Here is a 13,326-nt window from a genome sequence, read left to right on the forward strand (position 1 = left end):
GCACACAAAAACCACATACGACATACTCCGTACATACGTAACTTCTCCTTCATACATGAACCCTCAATCGCTCGCTCGCAAGATCCACGCCCCCCCTCCCAGTTTGGGGCAATACCTGACACCACCTCCATCCATCCCCGGGCAATGCATCGCAGCTAGCGCAACCGAGAATGCATGTCTCGACCTTTCAGGCAGCAGTCAATCCTGCATGTCGCTCTCTACGGCGTATACTCAATCGGATCGCCCTGAATGTTGGGCAGTGCTCTGATGTCAGGCCGTCCGTCCTCGCGCCTCTTGTTTCGTCGTTTTCTGCTCATCACCCGCGCCGAAGGTGCTTTGCTGCGCGCAGGGATAATGCTGGCTCTGGCTCTGGCGCTGCTCTGTTCTGTTGCTGGTTCGCTGGTGGGCGCTGCCGCCGCCACCACCGCTCTCCTGCTGGCTCCGCGCTCGCTGGTGGCCAGCCTGCCCACAAACAAACTCGGCGGGTGGAACGTCGTTGACTCTGGCTTTGCCCCCAGTAATGCATCTCCAGTGGGGTGTGCGGTCATTGCTTCGAGGCTATCTTCTTGCTCGCGGAAATAAACAGGGGCCAACGCAGCGCCGTCCTCGTCACTAATTCTCTGGGGGTCGTTGGATAGGCTCGCGCAGGGGCCTTCCGCGGAGACGGTTGGTGGCGGTGCTGACCCAGCCGGAGCCGGAGTGGGCCCCTGAGGCCGCGGTGGGTCAGGGACCGGAGACACATTGTCGAGTAGCCTGCTCGCGCTCCGCGTCGGTGCTTCAGCCGCCGCTGCTGCTTGCACTCCGAGTTTTCCCCGGCTGTCGCATTCCTTGGCGTCTAGGATGTCAGGGCTGCAATGTGCAGCTGACTCGACAACAACAGGTTGACTCGGCCCCAGCACGAACCGCTTCCACATGATGTTATCCTCCTCGTCGACAACCTCCGGGGCTGCTGGCACAGGGCGTTTGTAGGGCAGCGCCGACAGCCGGTTGCTCTGATGACATGCCTCGGCTATTCTGTATACGTTGGGCGTGGTGATGCTGCTGGGTAGTGAGTCGGAACCCTGCGCTAACGGCTCAATTGGCAGTTTCTGAGCGGCGGCCGGAACAAAATTGTACTCGAAGAGTGATAGGCGATTAGGTCTACTTTGCTGATTCGTTCCTCTCGGCGATTCTGATACCTTGCTTGAACTGTCCTCCTTGCGCGGCTCAGACGCGGCACTCCCTCCAGAGTTGCTTTCCGTTGGCGCACCACAACCCGCCCTGACTTGCTGTGGTCGTGGAGAACTCTCTCGGTCGAAATTGAATGCGGCGTCCACTTCTTTCGCAAAATCCGATAACCGAGTGTATACGCTTTGGGGCATGCGTCTGATCGGCTGCGGATGGAAGCATTGCGTCGCAGGAGCAGCCTTGACTAAGGGCTCGTCAAGTGTAGAGGGACTTGTATGCATCGCGCTCTGCAGCTGCAACTGGTGGCCAGCCTTTGCTCTCCCAATTTGCAAGGCTCGTTCAACACACGGGGATTCGGGTATGAAGCTGTTGAAGCTTTTGGACGCGGATGATGAGATGTCGTATATTGACTTTGCCTTGTTCATCGGCGTCTCTGGCATCGGATTTTGAGCTTTGGAGTGCCATGTCTTAACGCTGTTGTTTCCAGGGCTCCAACGATATTCTTGGCTCGCGATTTTTATAACTGTTCCGCTAGTCATATGTTTCTTCGATGCAGCGGCCGGCGGCGAGTTCAGTTTTTGATGTAAAATGTGACGCTGGACCTTTATCGCTGATCTAGATGTCTCGGGGTACTTGATAATGACTGGCTTCTGCAACTCCACGCCGGACCAGTCACTCTGCTGCAATAATTTGCGTCGCTTTGCATCGATACTCGTATCGTATTGTTCCGTAAAGTGAGAGGATAAGCTCGTGTTTTCTAGGCTCGCATCGCTCTTTGAAACTGTCGGCGGCGCGTCTTGCAATGTTAAGAGTCGGCGCCTTGATTCTCTGGGCTGTGCCGTATCCTGGGAGGGTCTTTGCCCCTTCTCCGGCAAGTCTTCAAGGTAGCTTGGAACAAAATCTTCTGCGCTGTATTTTCGTTTTCGGGGTTCTGTGATCTTTTGGCGCTTGGCCTGGGCGAAATACTGCTTCTGCTTCGTCGTGTCATTGTTGTAGCTTCTCCGTGAATGGCGGGCAAGCTGTCCGTTGTTCCAGTTCATGGCAACAAATATTATAAGTCCAGCAGAGTTTCCGAGGAATTGATCCTTCGATTCATAGCGTGGGACGGCATATGTAGATGCAGAAATCGGAAAGCAAGAGCTGGCACCGGCTGCACGCAGTCGTTTGCCAGCTGGCAGTCAGCAGCCGAGGTGGCATACATCTGCGCGGCTACGCCACACACAAATAAGTGATTCCGAGACCTTGATAATTACATATGAAAGATTTCTGTTCAAATTTGCCTCTCATATAGGATACTTTGCAATTCAACATCATTGTTCAAGCGTCGACTGTGAAACGGTGTTGGGGTATTGGCTTTGCGTGCACAGTGTATACAGTGTCAGCACGACCAGATATACTGTATGACATCCCTGAAGCCACATAGCTCAAGGGCGCCAGGGTTGAAGCTCCAGCCCATCGCGAACCCAGGCAATTGGCGCGCCATTGCATCAACAGCGAGCGCGCGACTTCATCAGCTCCCCGACCCATACCTTCACTAAGCGAAAATGGCTGACGCGGAGGAGAAAGCGCGTCAGGAAAAGATTGCCGCCGCAAAGAAGCGCGTGGGTTTGCCCTCCCCCCGCCCTCCCCAGGTTATGCACGTGTTGTCGCCCCCCCCGAAGCTTACAGTTAGCCGCCCCCGTCTAGGTCGAGCAACGCAAGAAGAAGAAAGACAAGAAGGCCGCCGAGGTTACCAAGGATGAACCCGCCGACGAAGGCGCGGCGCCCGACACGACCACCAACGACGACGCCGACAAGGACTCTGCCATCGAGGAGAAGCCGCTCGTCGACGGCGGCAAGGGCGACGAGTCCGAGCCCGCCGCCGCGCCGTCCCTGGCAGAGCAGTCAAAGGCCAGGTCCACGTCGTTCCGCGCGAGCTCCGTGTCCGGCACCCCCGCCTCGCCCGGGCCGCTGAGCCCGGACGGGGACACCGCGCCGGACATTTACAGGAAGCACGTCGCGAGGATCGAGGAGCTGGAGAGGGAGACCAAGCGTCTGCAGAAGGAGTCGTCCGACTCGGAGAAGAGGTGGAAAAAGGCAGAGGACGAGCTCGCGGACCTGCGGGAAGCAGACGACAAGAAGAGCTCCTCCGACGACACGGAGAAACTGGTAAGGATATGGCCGACAGCGCGCCGAGCCTCAGAGGCAAATCTAACAAAAACGTGCACAGAAGAGCGAGATTGCTTCCTTGGAGCGCCGAAACTCGCAACTCCAGCAGCAAGTATCGCGCGGCTCCGGCCACGCGCACCGCCCGTCCGTGTCCACCACCTCGCCGCCGCCCACCGCCGCCGCCGCGGCGCTCCAAGCCGAGCTCGACTCCAAGACGTCCACGATCGAGTCCATGGAGGTCGAAATCTCCAAGCTCCGGTCGCAGCTCGAGCGGCGCGCCAGCGGCGCCTCCTCCGAGCGGGAGCAGGTCGCCGCGCTCGAGGACAAGGCCGCGCGCGCCGAGGCCGCCGCCGGCAAGGCCCAGCGCGAGCTGCAGGACGTCAAGCGCAACCTGGAGCGCGCCACGGAGCGCGCCGTGCGCGAGGGCGGCGAGCGCTCCAGCGCCGAGACCCGCGCCGGCACGCTGGAGAGCGAGATGACGGCGCTGCGCACGGAGCGCGAGGAGCTCGCCCGCAGGGCCGACGGCCTCGAGAAGAAGGTGGCGACGCTGACGACGCTGCACAAGGAGCAGGACGCGCGCGCGCAGGCGCTGCGGCGCGACAAGGAAAAGGCCGAGGCTGACCTCGCGGAGCTCCGCACGCGCGTGGAGAAGCTCGAGGGCGAGAACACGAAGCTCCGCAGCCGCAAGTCCACGGAGAGCGGCGGCGGCGGCCTCGACGACGAGGGCATGGACGAGCTGGAGAGCGAGGAACGCCAGCGCCTGGAGAAGAAGATCCGCGCGCTGGAGAAGGAGGTGCACGAGCTGCGCAGCGGCGCGTGGCTGGAGCGCCGACGCGACCTGGAGCCGTCCGGCTTCCAGGACGTGGACCTGTCCGCCTCACCGTATGGCAACTCGCCGACGCAGCGCAAGAACTCGACGGGCGGCGGCATCGGGCAGTTCCTCACCAACGGCCTCAACGCGCTCGCCGGCGGGGGTGACGACGACGGGGAAGAGGGGTTCCTGGAGGACGACGACGCCGAGTTTGACGAGGAGGCGTTTCGCAAGGCACACGAGGAGGAGCAGATGCGTCGCCTGGAGCGCATCAAGGAGCTGAAGCGCTCGCTGACGCACTGGGAGGGTTGGCGGCTGGACATTGTTGACCTGCGCCGGGGCGGCGCGCTCGGCGTTGGCGATATTTTTGATGTTTAAGGAACGGGGTGATTTATATGTACGTCTAGATGCAACAATCATGGAACTTCATGGGCTCTACGATAGGACAATGAAGCTACTATTGCTCAATCACAGACTGGACCCTGCGATTACGACTCTAGGCCAGTACGTGGCATCAACCTGCACCGTTTTGCGCCAGCACGCTGGTGATGGCGCCCCCTTCGATCGTGATGACGATGTCGGCCGTGCGGATTGCCTCGAGGTCGTGCGCGACCATGAGGACGGTGCAGGCAGCAAACTCGCCGTCGATGAAGTCATTCATCCTGGTGCGCATGTGCTCATCGAGATGAGCGGTGATGGCGTCGTCGATGAGGACGACTCGCGTACCCTCGCGACGGTGGTGTAGCGCACCACGGGCGAGGCCGAGCAGCTGCCGCTGGGCCGGGGAGAAGCGCATCCGGCTCATGCTAGCGTCAAGGCCGCCGCGGCGTTGCACAGCGTCCCACAACCGCACGCGGTGCAACATGCTGATGAGGTCCTCGTCACTAAAGTAGCACTCCGTCATCGACAAGGGGTCCAGGTTGGTGCGCAGCGTGGCATCCAGCTCGAGGCCTTGTCGTGTGATGGTGGTAATGGAGGACCGGAGGACCACGCGCGGCACATTCTTGAGGTTGATGTCGTCTATTCGAATAGCACCAGAGTACTTGGTCATTCGCAGCACTGCTGGTATCAGAGACCCTTGCTCACTGGACAACAACCAAGTCATGTCAGTTGTTTCTCTTGCCCAGTAAAAACATGGTGGTTCAACGAGTAGGAGCGTCCCTACCTTCCAGTTCGCGCAGAGACGACAATTTTCTGCGTGCCGTCGAGGGAAGCGTCCACCAATGGCTTCATTGTTACATTTTCATCCGCCGTTCTACTCTCTCGTTAGCTAGTTACCACGTTACATGGTGAATGAATGGCGGTTTATACCCATTCTCCGTCACGACCCTGAAGAACTCAAATGCACCCCTTGATGGCCACACGCCTAAATGTTCTCGTTCCCGGCAGTGGCTTCTCTATCCGCCGCCATGGCCTCGGGGGCATAAGCCGTCTTTGCGTTTGCGTTTATCCACATACGAGCCTTGGATAGCAAGGTGTTTGTTTCGCGTTCAACTAAGTAAAATGTTCGTTAGTAAGTCCGCAGCTCAGCAGCGTCAGCAAGGAGCTTTTGACATACGAGGCAGCGCACTAAGTAGCCCTGCGAGGGAAAGCAAAGAAGCAATAGCAAGGACACGCATCTTGAGCTCGGTGGTCACGGTAGGAAGTCGAAGTATGAATCACTTTTTTGGAGTTCTGTAAAAAAAGATAAAAGAATGTAAGCTTTTCTCAGTGCAGATGGAAACACGCGACTATGATATAGGTATTACAGTAAGGCTCGGCGCTTGGCGGCCTCGCTTTTTTGCTACTGTGATGTGTCTGTATGCGTTGCATTGGTAAGGTTCTGTGGGCCGATATACTACTGGACTAGTAGATACTTGGAGGTGTACGGGAGAAGATCTTATTATCCTAACTCCCTCTTTCCCCGCACCAGGTCGTTGTTAGTCCAAAAGGTTGATAAGTTGTCGGGTTCCGGTGTGGTGCGCTCATCTCCACGGCATCGAGCTCGGGCTACGACTACTTCAAGTTTGAAAGATCACGCTTAGTATCGCGGAATAACTTCGATCACAAAAAGATGATATTCATCCAAGTAGAGGAAAAAGGCAATACAACATCACATCAGTGACGCGCCTCGCCGCCTACAGTGGCCTCTCTATCCGCTGCCATGACCTCGGGGGCGTAAGCCGTCTACTTTGCGTATCCGTGGTGTACATGCGACCCTTGAACAACAAGTTGTTTGATTCGCCATCAATTATGTGCAGTACAGCAGTCGTGAGCAAACTCGCGTTCCAGGGGTATTGGCCAAGCAATTCTGACGTGCGAGGTAGTGCCTGCAGTAGCACCGCGAGCGAAACGAAAGAAGCGATAGTAAGGCAGCGCATTATCAAGGCCAAGTGGTCACTGTAGGAAAATGAAGTGTTTCTCGTTTTTGTTAGTCGAGTTCCCAAATTAGGAGAAGAGAGGAGTGAAGATGAGAACAGGGTGGCAGCTGGAGCCCAATGCAGGTGGGCAAAAGTGCTGGCATTTTATACTCTCTGGCCTCGACGGCCTGGCTTTCCCAGCGGCGGCGTAACCGTCTAACCTTTGACGTAGCGACAGCCGGAAACTCACAGGCGCCTTAATAATGCTACATGGAATCTCACTTCGCAGCCGATGCACACACACCCACAGGGTTATAGATGTCGGGGGTACCCATTGGCCCGTGGCTCCTTCTTCTACATCAACGGTCATTGAAGCCATTTTATTGCCAGAGCGGCATGAGGGTCGCCCTAATAACTCTTCGTTCCATTATTCTAGGTATAAGGTCGCCCATGCAGCTCAACACCTTGAATTCATCCGTTCTGGTAATGTCGGCCCCCAAGAGGCGGGGCTTGCCAAAGGGATGGGGTAGGAATGTGCAACTCCAGCCGAGTATGCGCGAGTAAATGATATGCTGGCTTCGTCCTCAGTGTCCTCTTTTGACCATCGGGTGCGGATGCGTTGAAATCAGGGACTTGGAACCTGATGAGCTAGGTGCTGGACGTGGTCATCCTAAGATGACACGAATGAGTCTAGCAAATTGGTGGTGACAAGCTGAATAAGGCCCCGGATCTGTCGGTTCCGTCACGTATCATGATCTAGGCAAATTGTGCTGGATCGGCGGGGAATAAAATTGTTGCTTGAGGAACCTTGAGTTGCTTTGTACGGATAACCTCTTTTCAGGACAGACATACCTGGCCCCCCACGCCACGCCAAACTTGCCGTTCAGATACCCTGGCTCTCACGGCGGCCAACCCCTCAATTCATGCCATGCGCGGTGCGGAGAGACCAGGCGGAGAGACCAGGCTGTGCCGCTAGTTTGCGCCGCAGGCTAAACAGGGGCCTTGTGCCGATGGTGGTGCCGTGCAAAAAAAAAGCCCCGTCTGTGCCCTGTCCGCGGGTGCCGCCCGACGTTGTTTCCGATGGGTGGTTAATAAGAGAGGTTCCGTAGGGTTGTGGAAATTCTAACGGAAGAGCTGGAATTAGCCACAAAAGAAGTCATGCCGAAAATATCGAAACACAAAAGGCCCTCGAGCGTCGCACAAATCGGCCGTGTCTCGCTCCTCTCCGCATCCCACGATGGCCTTGCACCACGCCCACATGGCCCTTTTTTTAAGCGGCCACTTCAGCCCCGTCAAGCTTTTTTTCTTGGCCGACCGACGTCACTTGAGCCGCGCTCCCTGCGTAGGGCTCCTATGCGGACATGAACAAGGTCTCGTGTCTGGCGATGGTTGGGTTGGGGGTGGTGTGGCGGGTGGTCATGGGTAATGGAGGGAGGAGGAGGGGGGATGCAATAGACAAAGAGACGTAGCGTTGTTGACGTCGTGGCGCGCCGAGGCCAGCTAAGCTGTAGTCTATATCCGAGTCAACACGTCCATCGACAAACGTGCCAGCTCTCTCTCCCTTTTTATTCTTCTTCAAGATTTTCTTGAACAAGTCATCTTCTCGTTTCTCTATTACCATTTTGGATTCCATCCGTCAAAACCTCCGACCAATTTTTTTTACTCATTTCCCGACTTGCAATCCGCCCGCCCCCCCCGGCACAAGAGCAATAACAGCCGGCCCTTTACCCCGTCAAACTCCGACCTTCTCCGTTCGGCTCGGCTCAAAGCCCTTCCCTTCTGGGGTCTGTTGCTTTGGTTGCCATATCGATATCCACCCGGCTAAACAAGCTTTCGCTGCCAACCTGCCAAGAGAGCTCTGCTGGTACATTGCGGCCGCCCCTCGCCCCAGAAAAAGGGCATTTCATGATTCTATGTAATTGCTAATCGTTTTGTGGTTCACAGCTCTCCTCCCCCCGTCTTCGGACTCCTCCTTCTCCGTTCCCGCGGGTGCGCCAGACGCCGTTGCTATTACGCGACGCAAAACAGTCGTAGCCTATATACTAGCATCACACACACAAAACACACACACACCACCACACAACCACCAACCCAATTCCGCCTTTTCCTCCAGCCTAAACGTTACCCCGCGTCTTTCCGAGCTTTTCTACTTTTTCTGATTTTCTTTGTAATTTTTTTCTTGCCGCCCCCGCGTGTGAAACCACCACCCCTCCTTGAGTTGTCGTGCCCTTCATTAAGATCGACCTCCCTCGCTCCCGTCCTTCCTTCCTCTCTTCTTCACCATGAGTGCCTCCGTTTCGAGGCTTCTTCTCACATCCCGCGCTGTTGCTTCCCACCCTCGCATCACCGCCTTTCGACGTCCCGCCTTTGGAGCTCTCCAGACCTACTCCCCCGCCGCCTTCCGCACCATGGCCACCTCTCAGAAGATCAAGGTCAAGAACCCCGTCGTCGAGCTCGACGGCGACGAGATGACCCGCATCATCTGGCAGAGCATCAAGGACAAGTTCATCCACCCCTACCTCGACATTGACCTCAAGTACTACGACCTCGGCCTCGAGTACCGCGACCAGACCGACGACCAGGTCACCATTGACGCTGCCGAGGCCATCAAGAAGTACTCTGTTGGTGTCAAGTGCGCCACCATCACCCCCGATGAGGCCCGTGTCGAGGAATTCAAGCTCAAGAAGAGTGAGTTGTGAAATACCCCCCCAGTTCCTTCTAGGCCAACTTTCAGGCGCTCTCCATTGCCGAGACCCTTGCTGCGTGACCCTCCACCATCCCGACCAACGCTGACCAACACGCTTCCAGTGTGGCTCTCCCCTAACGGCACCATCCGCAACGCTCTGGGCGGCACCGTCTTCCGTGAACCCATCGTCATCCCCCGAATCCCCCGCCTCGTCCCCGGCTGGAAGCAGCCCATCATCATTGGCCGCCACGCCTTTGGCGACCAGTACCGCGCCAAGGACCGCGTCATTCCCGGCCCCGGCCGCCTCTCCATGGTCTTCACCCCCGAGGGCGGCCAGCCTGAGGAGATTGACGTCTTCGACTTCAAGACGGGCGGCGGCGTCGCCCAGACCCAGTACAACACCGACGAGTCCATCACCGGCTTCGCCCACGCCTCCTTCAAGCTCGCCCTCGACAAGGGCTACCCGCTCTACATGAGCACCAAGAACACTATCCTCAAGAAGTACGACGGTCGCTTCAAGGATATTTTCCAGGAAATCTACGACACCACCTACAAGAAGGACTTTGAGGCCAAGAAGATTTGGTATGAGCACCGCCTCATTGACGACATGGTTGCCCAGATGATGAAGAGCTCCGGTGGCTACATCATGGCTCTTAAGAGTATGTTTCCCAGCACTGCTTTTTTTTTCAGCTTATTTGCCGTTGGCTGCATTTCTTTTTCGTTTCCTGCTATTCATTTTTTCATTTGGTCTATTTTTTCAGGCTCTTGCTCCCTTCTTCTCGCCCTCGCCCGTACCCACCGCTAACAACCGCAGACTACGACGGCGATGTCCAGTCCGACGTCGTCGCCCAGGGTTTCGGCTCCCTCGGCCTTATGACCTCGGTCCTCATCACCCCCGACGGAAAGACGTTCGAGTCGGAGGCCGCCCACGGCACCGTCACCCGCCACTACCGCGAGCACCAAAAGGGCCGCGAGACCTCCACCAACCCCATCGCCTCCATCTTCGCCTGGACCCGCGGCCTCGTCCAGCGTGGCAAGCTCGACGACACCCCGGACGTCGTCGCCTTCGCCGAGGCCCTCGAGCGCGCCTGCATCGACACCGTCGACGTCGACGGCGTCATGACCAAGGATCTGGCCCTCGCCTGCGGCAAGACGGGCCGCGAGGACTACGTCACCACCACCGAGTACCTCAACGCGGTGGAGCGCCGCCTCAAGCAGAGCTTCACCCAGGGCAAGCTGTAAAGAATTTAGAAAAAACAGCTGCAGCCCGCCCTTGGTAAAGGCACACCGAAAAGTTTAATGCATAAATAGCCCGCGATTTTATAACTCTTGTTTTATTGACCACTGACTTCTCGGTTCGCATCTGTTCGCAATCCCATGAAAATGGAGCACAACGATGCAACCCGTCTGCTGAACAAGCAGACCCGCAGCGAGCGACATGCCTCTCCGGCATCGGAAGCACGCCACGGCAGGATCAACGACAAAAAACAACGCAAGGCGTGCAAAAAAGACAAAACGACCAAAAAAAGCATGTGTGACAGGATAGAACGGGATTGAATACTATATACCACAAAACACTTCCGCCATGTCAGCCATTCCCCCGAGATGTGGGATTTTTGAATATACATGTTCTTAAACAACAAGTCGTTCATAGATATCTTTAAACAATGTGACATATTACGAGAAAGTTTTTTGCAAACCTCATTCTGGATTTTTCTAAGATCAAATTAAAATCGCTTCTAAAAGTACATGAATCCCGGCCCCCCTTCCCTGACCATCTCTCAACGGTGCATCTGCTGCGTGTGTCACTGAATTCCCACTTGTTTGCGCCTTTCCTCCGTTTTGTGCATCCGGTCCTTGTGATCATGCATGTTTTCCCCCCAAATGTTGCCCTCCGCCCTTTGATTGCCAGCTTTTTTTTTGCGTGTGCGTTTTTTTTCTCCTTGCCCGACAGCTCTTGTATACCATTTGCATTTGGTTTGTGCGTCGTGGCAGACCGGCGGTGGGTGAACGGGCGACATTATATATGTAGCAAACAAAACTCTTTATCTCAAAAAGAAAAATGAACAGCAAAACTGTTCTAAAGCAAGAAAAGTGAAACAAACCCTTTCAGAAACCCTTTCAAGAAGAACCATCAACTCCATCCATCCCAAGCATGTATTTCTCCGCTTCCGATTCCGGGGAAGAGCTGCTGCCTCTGCTGCCCACCCGCTGCCACGAAGCTTGTCTTCCTCCATCATCATACGAGTCCAGAACTCGTCCGAAAAAGCAGGGTCATTATTCAGCAACTTCTTTCTTCACACGGCGTCCGCTCGGCGTGTCGACGTCGCTCTTACGCTTCTTCTTGGACGGTCTACTAGCCGAGCCGCCGGGCCTATACCCAGCGTCATCCTTTCTCTTGCGCTTGCCACGGCCGACGGGCGTGCCGTAGTCAGGGTCTTCGTCCATGCTGCCATCCGCGTCGCCCTTGTCGCTCTTGTCCGGCCCGGCGGCGGCAGCGGCGGTGGCGTTGCTTGTGCGGGACGAAGACACGCCGCTCGCGCGCTTACCTCGTGCCGACGGCTTGCCGCCGCGCTCACCCCGTCCGCCGCGGGACTTTCGTGCGCTAGGGCCGTTGCCGTGGCCTCCCGCAGAACCTCCATCGGCGGTAGCGGCACCACCGCCTGGGGCGTCGGCATCATCATGCGCCTCGCCGTCTTGGAGGAAGACTTTGGGGGCGTGTTTTCGCAGCCAGTTTGTGACGCTGGTCGGGTTCTTGAGATGCGGGTGTGACGAGAGATGGCTGTTGGGGTGGGCGCGGGGCGCGAGTGACGGGAGGTGGGCGACGGTCTCGAGGGCGCTGTCAACCGTGAAGATGTAGTCGTCGACGTCGTCTGCGGTTAGAAAGCTGACCGGATGCGACTCGCCGGAAGCTACTGTTAGGTCCTCGACGATGGCTGAGTTGGCAGTCTTCGCCGTGTTGTAGTTGATGTGTGGCACTGCCGTGAGGAGCTCCTCGAGCTTCTTGAGGGCGGCGGCCTTTTCCGACGCGCGCTCGCGGTCGATGGCGAGGCTGGGGGTTTTGACATCGCCGGCTGGTATGAGAGCCACGTCTATGCGCTTATCGAGGGGAATCTGGGCAGAGTTGTTGATGTCAAGGAGGATGTCAAGGAGACGACTAGAAGTGATTGGGTCAGCGGTTGACAACACGCCGGTAGCATCTCAATAGATTAAGGGGAAAACATACTCATTTTCGACGGCTAGACGCTTCACTGTAGCCGAAGTCTTTGCTTCTTGCTTGTGCAGCGCTTCGCCGCTCTGCATCTTTTGGTCAAACACGATGCGCATCTTTCGATACTTCTTCTTCCATGACTTGTAGCCGACGGCCTTGCGCTCCGCAGTGGGCTCCGTCTTTGGTTGTAAGTCTTCCATTGCGGATGTGTATTGTAGATTCGGTCGAAAAAAAATGAATGGGACGACAGAGGGGGGACTCTGCGCGTTGGGGCTGCAACACTGCGGGCGGTTGTTGGCAAGCACTCCCCTGGCGTGGCTTTTTGGCCGCGCAGCGCGAACGGCGTTTTTGAATTGGACGATGAATGCGACGCGATGGTCAAGTTTCGATGGAAAAACGGAAGCAGGTGATGTCCACGCGTTAGGTTTTGATGGATGTGGAAGCGAGATGGAAAATGGATTTGGATGAAAGCGCAGGGAGGGATGGGGGATGTAACGGATATGGAGAGGGCAAGAAAGGGTTTGCTTGTGAGGCGCCTCTAGTAGCCAGCTCTGAGGAGCAGACTGACACCATGTCGAGGGCGCTGTGGGTATCGTCGCGCACTCTAGGCCTGGCCGCACTTACCCGGTAGATAGCTGCGCATTTACCAGTTTTTACCAAGGTGCATTAAAAAGGATACTCGATACGTATCACATATCATTGGTGGACTAAGACTTTAGAATTGATAGAGCTACCAGATGAGTTTCAATGTGTAATCTTGGTATATGCAATGTGTTGTACTGGTTCGTCTGCCAAGCTGGCACTTTGGTAGGAAGTTGAGCAGCAACTGCAAACATATATCCAACGCTCAAAAGAAAACAAAGGGCAAGGAATATGATCATGGTCATTTGTCAATAATACATTCTTTCGCAATCAGCTTCGCCTTATTGCCAAGCCTAACGCGCCTCAGCGATAATTATGGAGG

At 56.3% G+C, this 13,326-nt stretch overlaps 5 protein-coding genes across 5 annotated transcripts; 2 read left to right on the forward strand and 3 right to left on the reverse strand.

Moving 5' to 3' along the window:
• Positions 1-218: 218 nt before the first annotated feature.
• On the reverse strand, positions 219-2,207 carry ISF_07428 (hypothetical protein; the record flags this gene model as incomplete). The annotated part of the gene is made up of 2 exons (XM_018851031.1): positions 219-1,038; positions 1,801-2,207. 2 exons carry the CDS (start codon positions 2,205-2,207, stop codon positions 219-221), a joined length of 1,227 nt encoding a protein of 408 aa, XP_018701943.1.
• A 504-nt stretch (positions 2,208-2,711) lies between these two features.
• ISF_07429 (hypothetical protein) lies at positions 2,712-4,504 on the forward strand (the record flags this gene model as incomplete). Its single annotated transcript, XM_018851032.1, has 3 exons — positions 2,712-2,768; positions 2,854-3,315; positions 3,377-4,504. 3 exons carry the CDS (start codon positions 2,712-2,714, stop codon positions 4,502-4,504), a joined length of 1,647 nt encoding a protein of 548 aa, XP_018701944.1.
• A 136-nt stretch (positions 4,505-4,640) lies between these two features.
• On the reverse strand, positions 4,641-5,359 carry ISF_07430 (hypothetical protein; the record flags this gene model as incomplete). Its single annotated transcript, XM_018851033.1, has 2 exons — positions 4,641-5,211; positions 5,292-5,359. 2 exons carry the CDS (start codon positions 5,357-5,359, stop codon positions 4,641-4,643), a joined length of 639 nt encoding a protein of 212 aa, XP_018701945.1.
• Positions 5,360-8,747: 3,388 nt separating this feature from the next.
• Positions 8,748-10,393, forward strand: ISF_07431 (isocitrate dehydrogenase Idp1; the record flags this gene model as incomplete). Its single annotated transcript, XM_018851034.1, has 3 exons — positions 8,748-9,153; positions 9,274-9,810; positions 9,966-10,393. The coding sequence occupies 3 exons, from the start codon at positions 8,748-8,750 to the stop codon at positions 10,391-10,393; spliced, it is 1,371 nt and encodes a 456-aa protein (XP_018701946.1).
• A 1,035-nt stretch (positions 10,394-11,428) lies between these two features.
• Positions 11,429-12,562, reverse strand: ISF_07432 (hypothetical protein; the record flags this gene model as incomplete). The annotated part of the gene is made up of 2 exons (XM_018851035.1): positions 11,429-12,308; positions 12,378-12,562. 2 exons carry the CDS (start codon positions 12,560-12,562, stop codon positions 11,429-11,431), a joined length of 1,065 nt encoding a protein of 354 aa, XP_018701947.1.
• Positions 12,563-13,326: the final 764 nt, after the last annotated feature.

This window comes from Cordyceps fumosorosea (assembly GCF_001636725.1).
Source record: "Cordyceps fumosorosea ARSEF 2679 chromosome Unknown scaffold_21, whole genome shotgun sequence".
Classification (NCBI taxonomy): Eukaryota; Fungi; Ascomycota; class Sordariomycetes; order Hypocreales; family Cordycipitaceae; genus Cordyceps; species Cordyceps fumosorosea.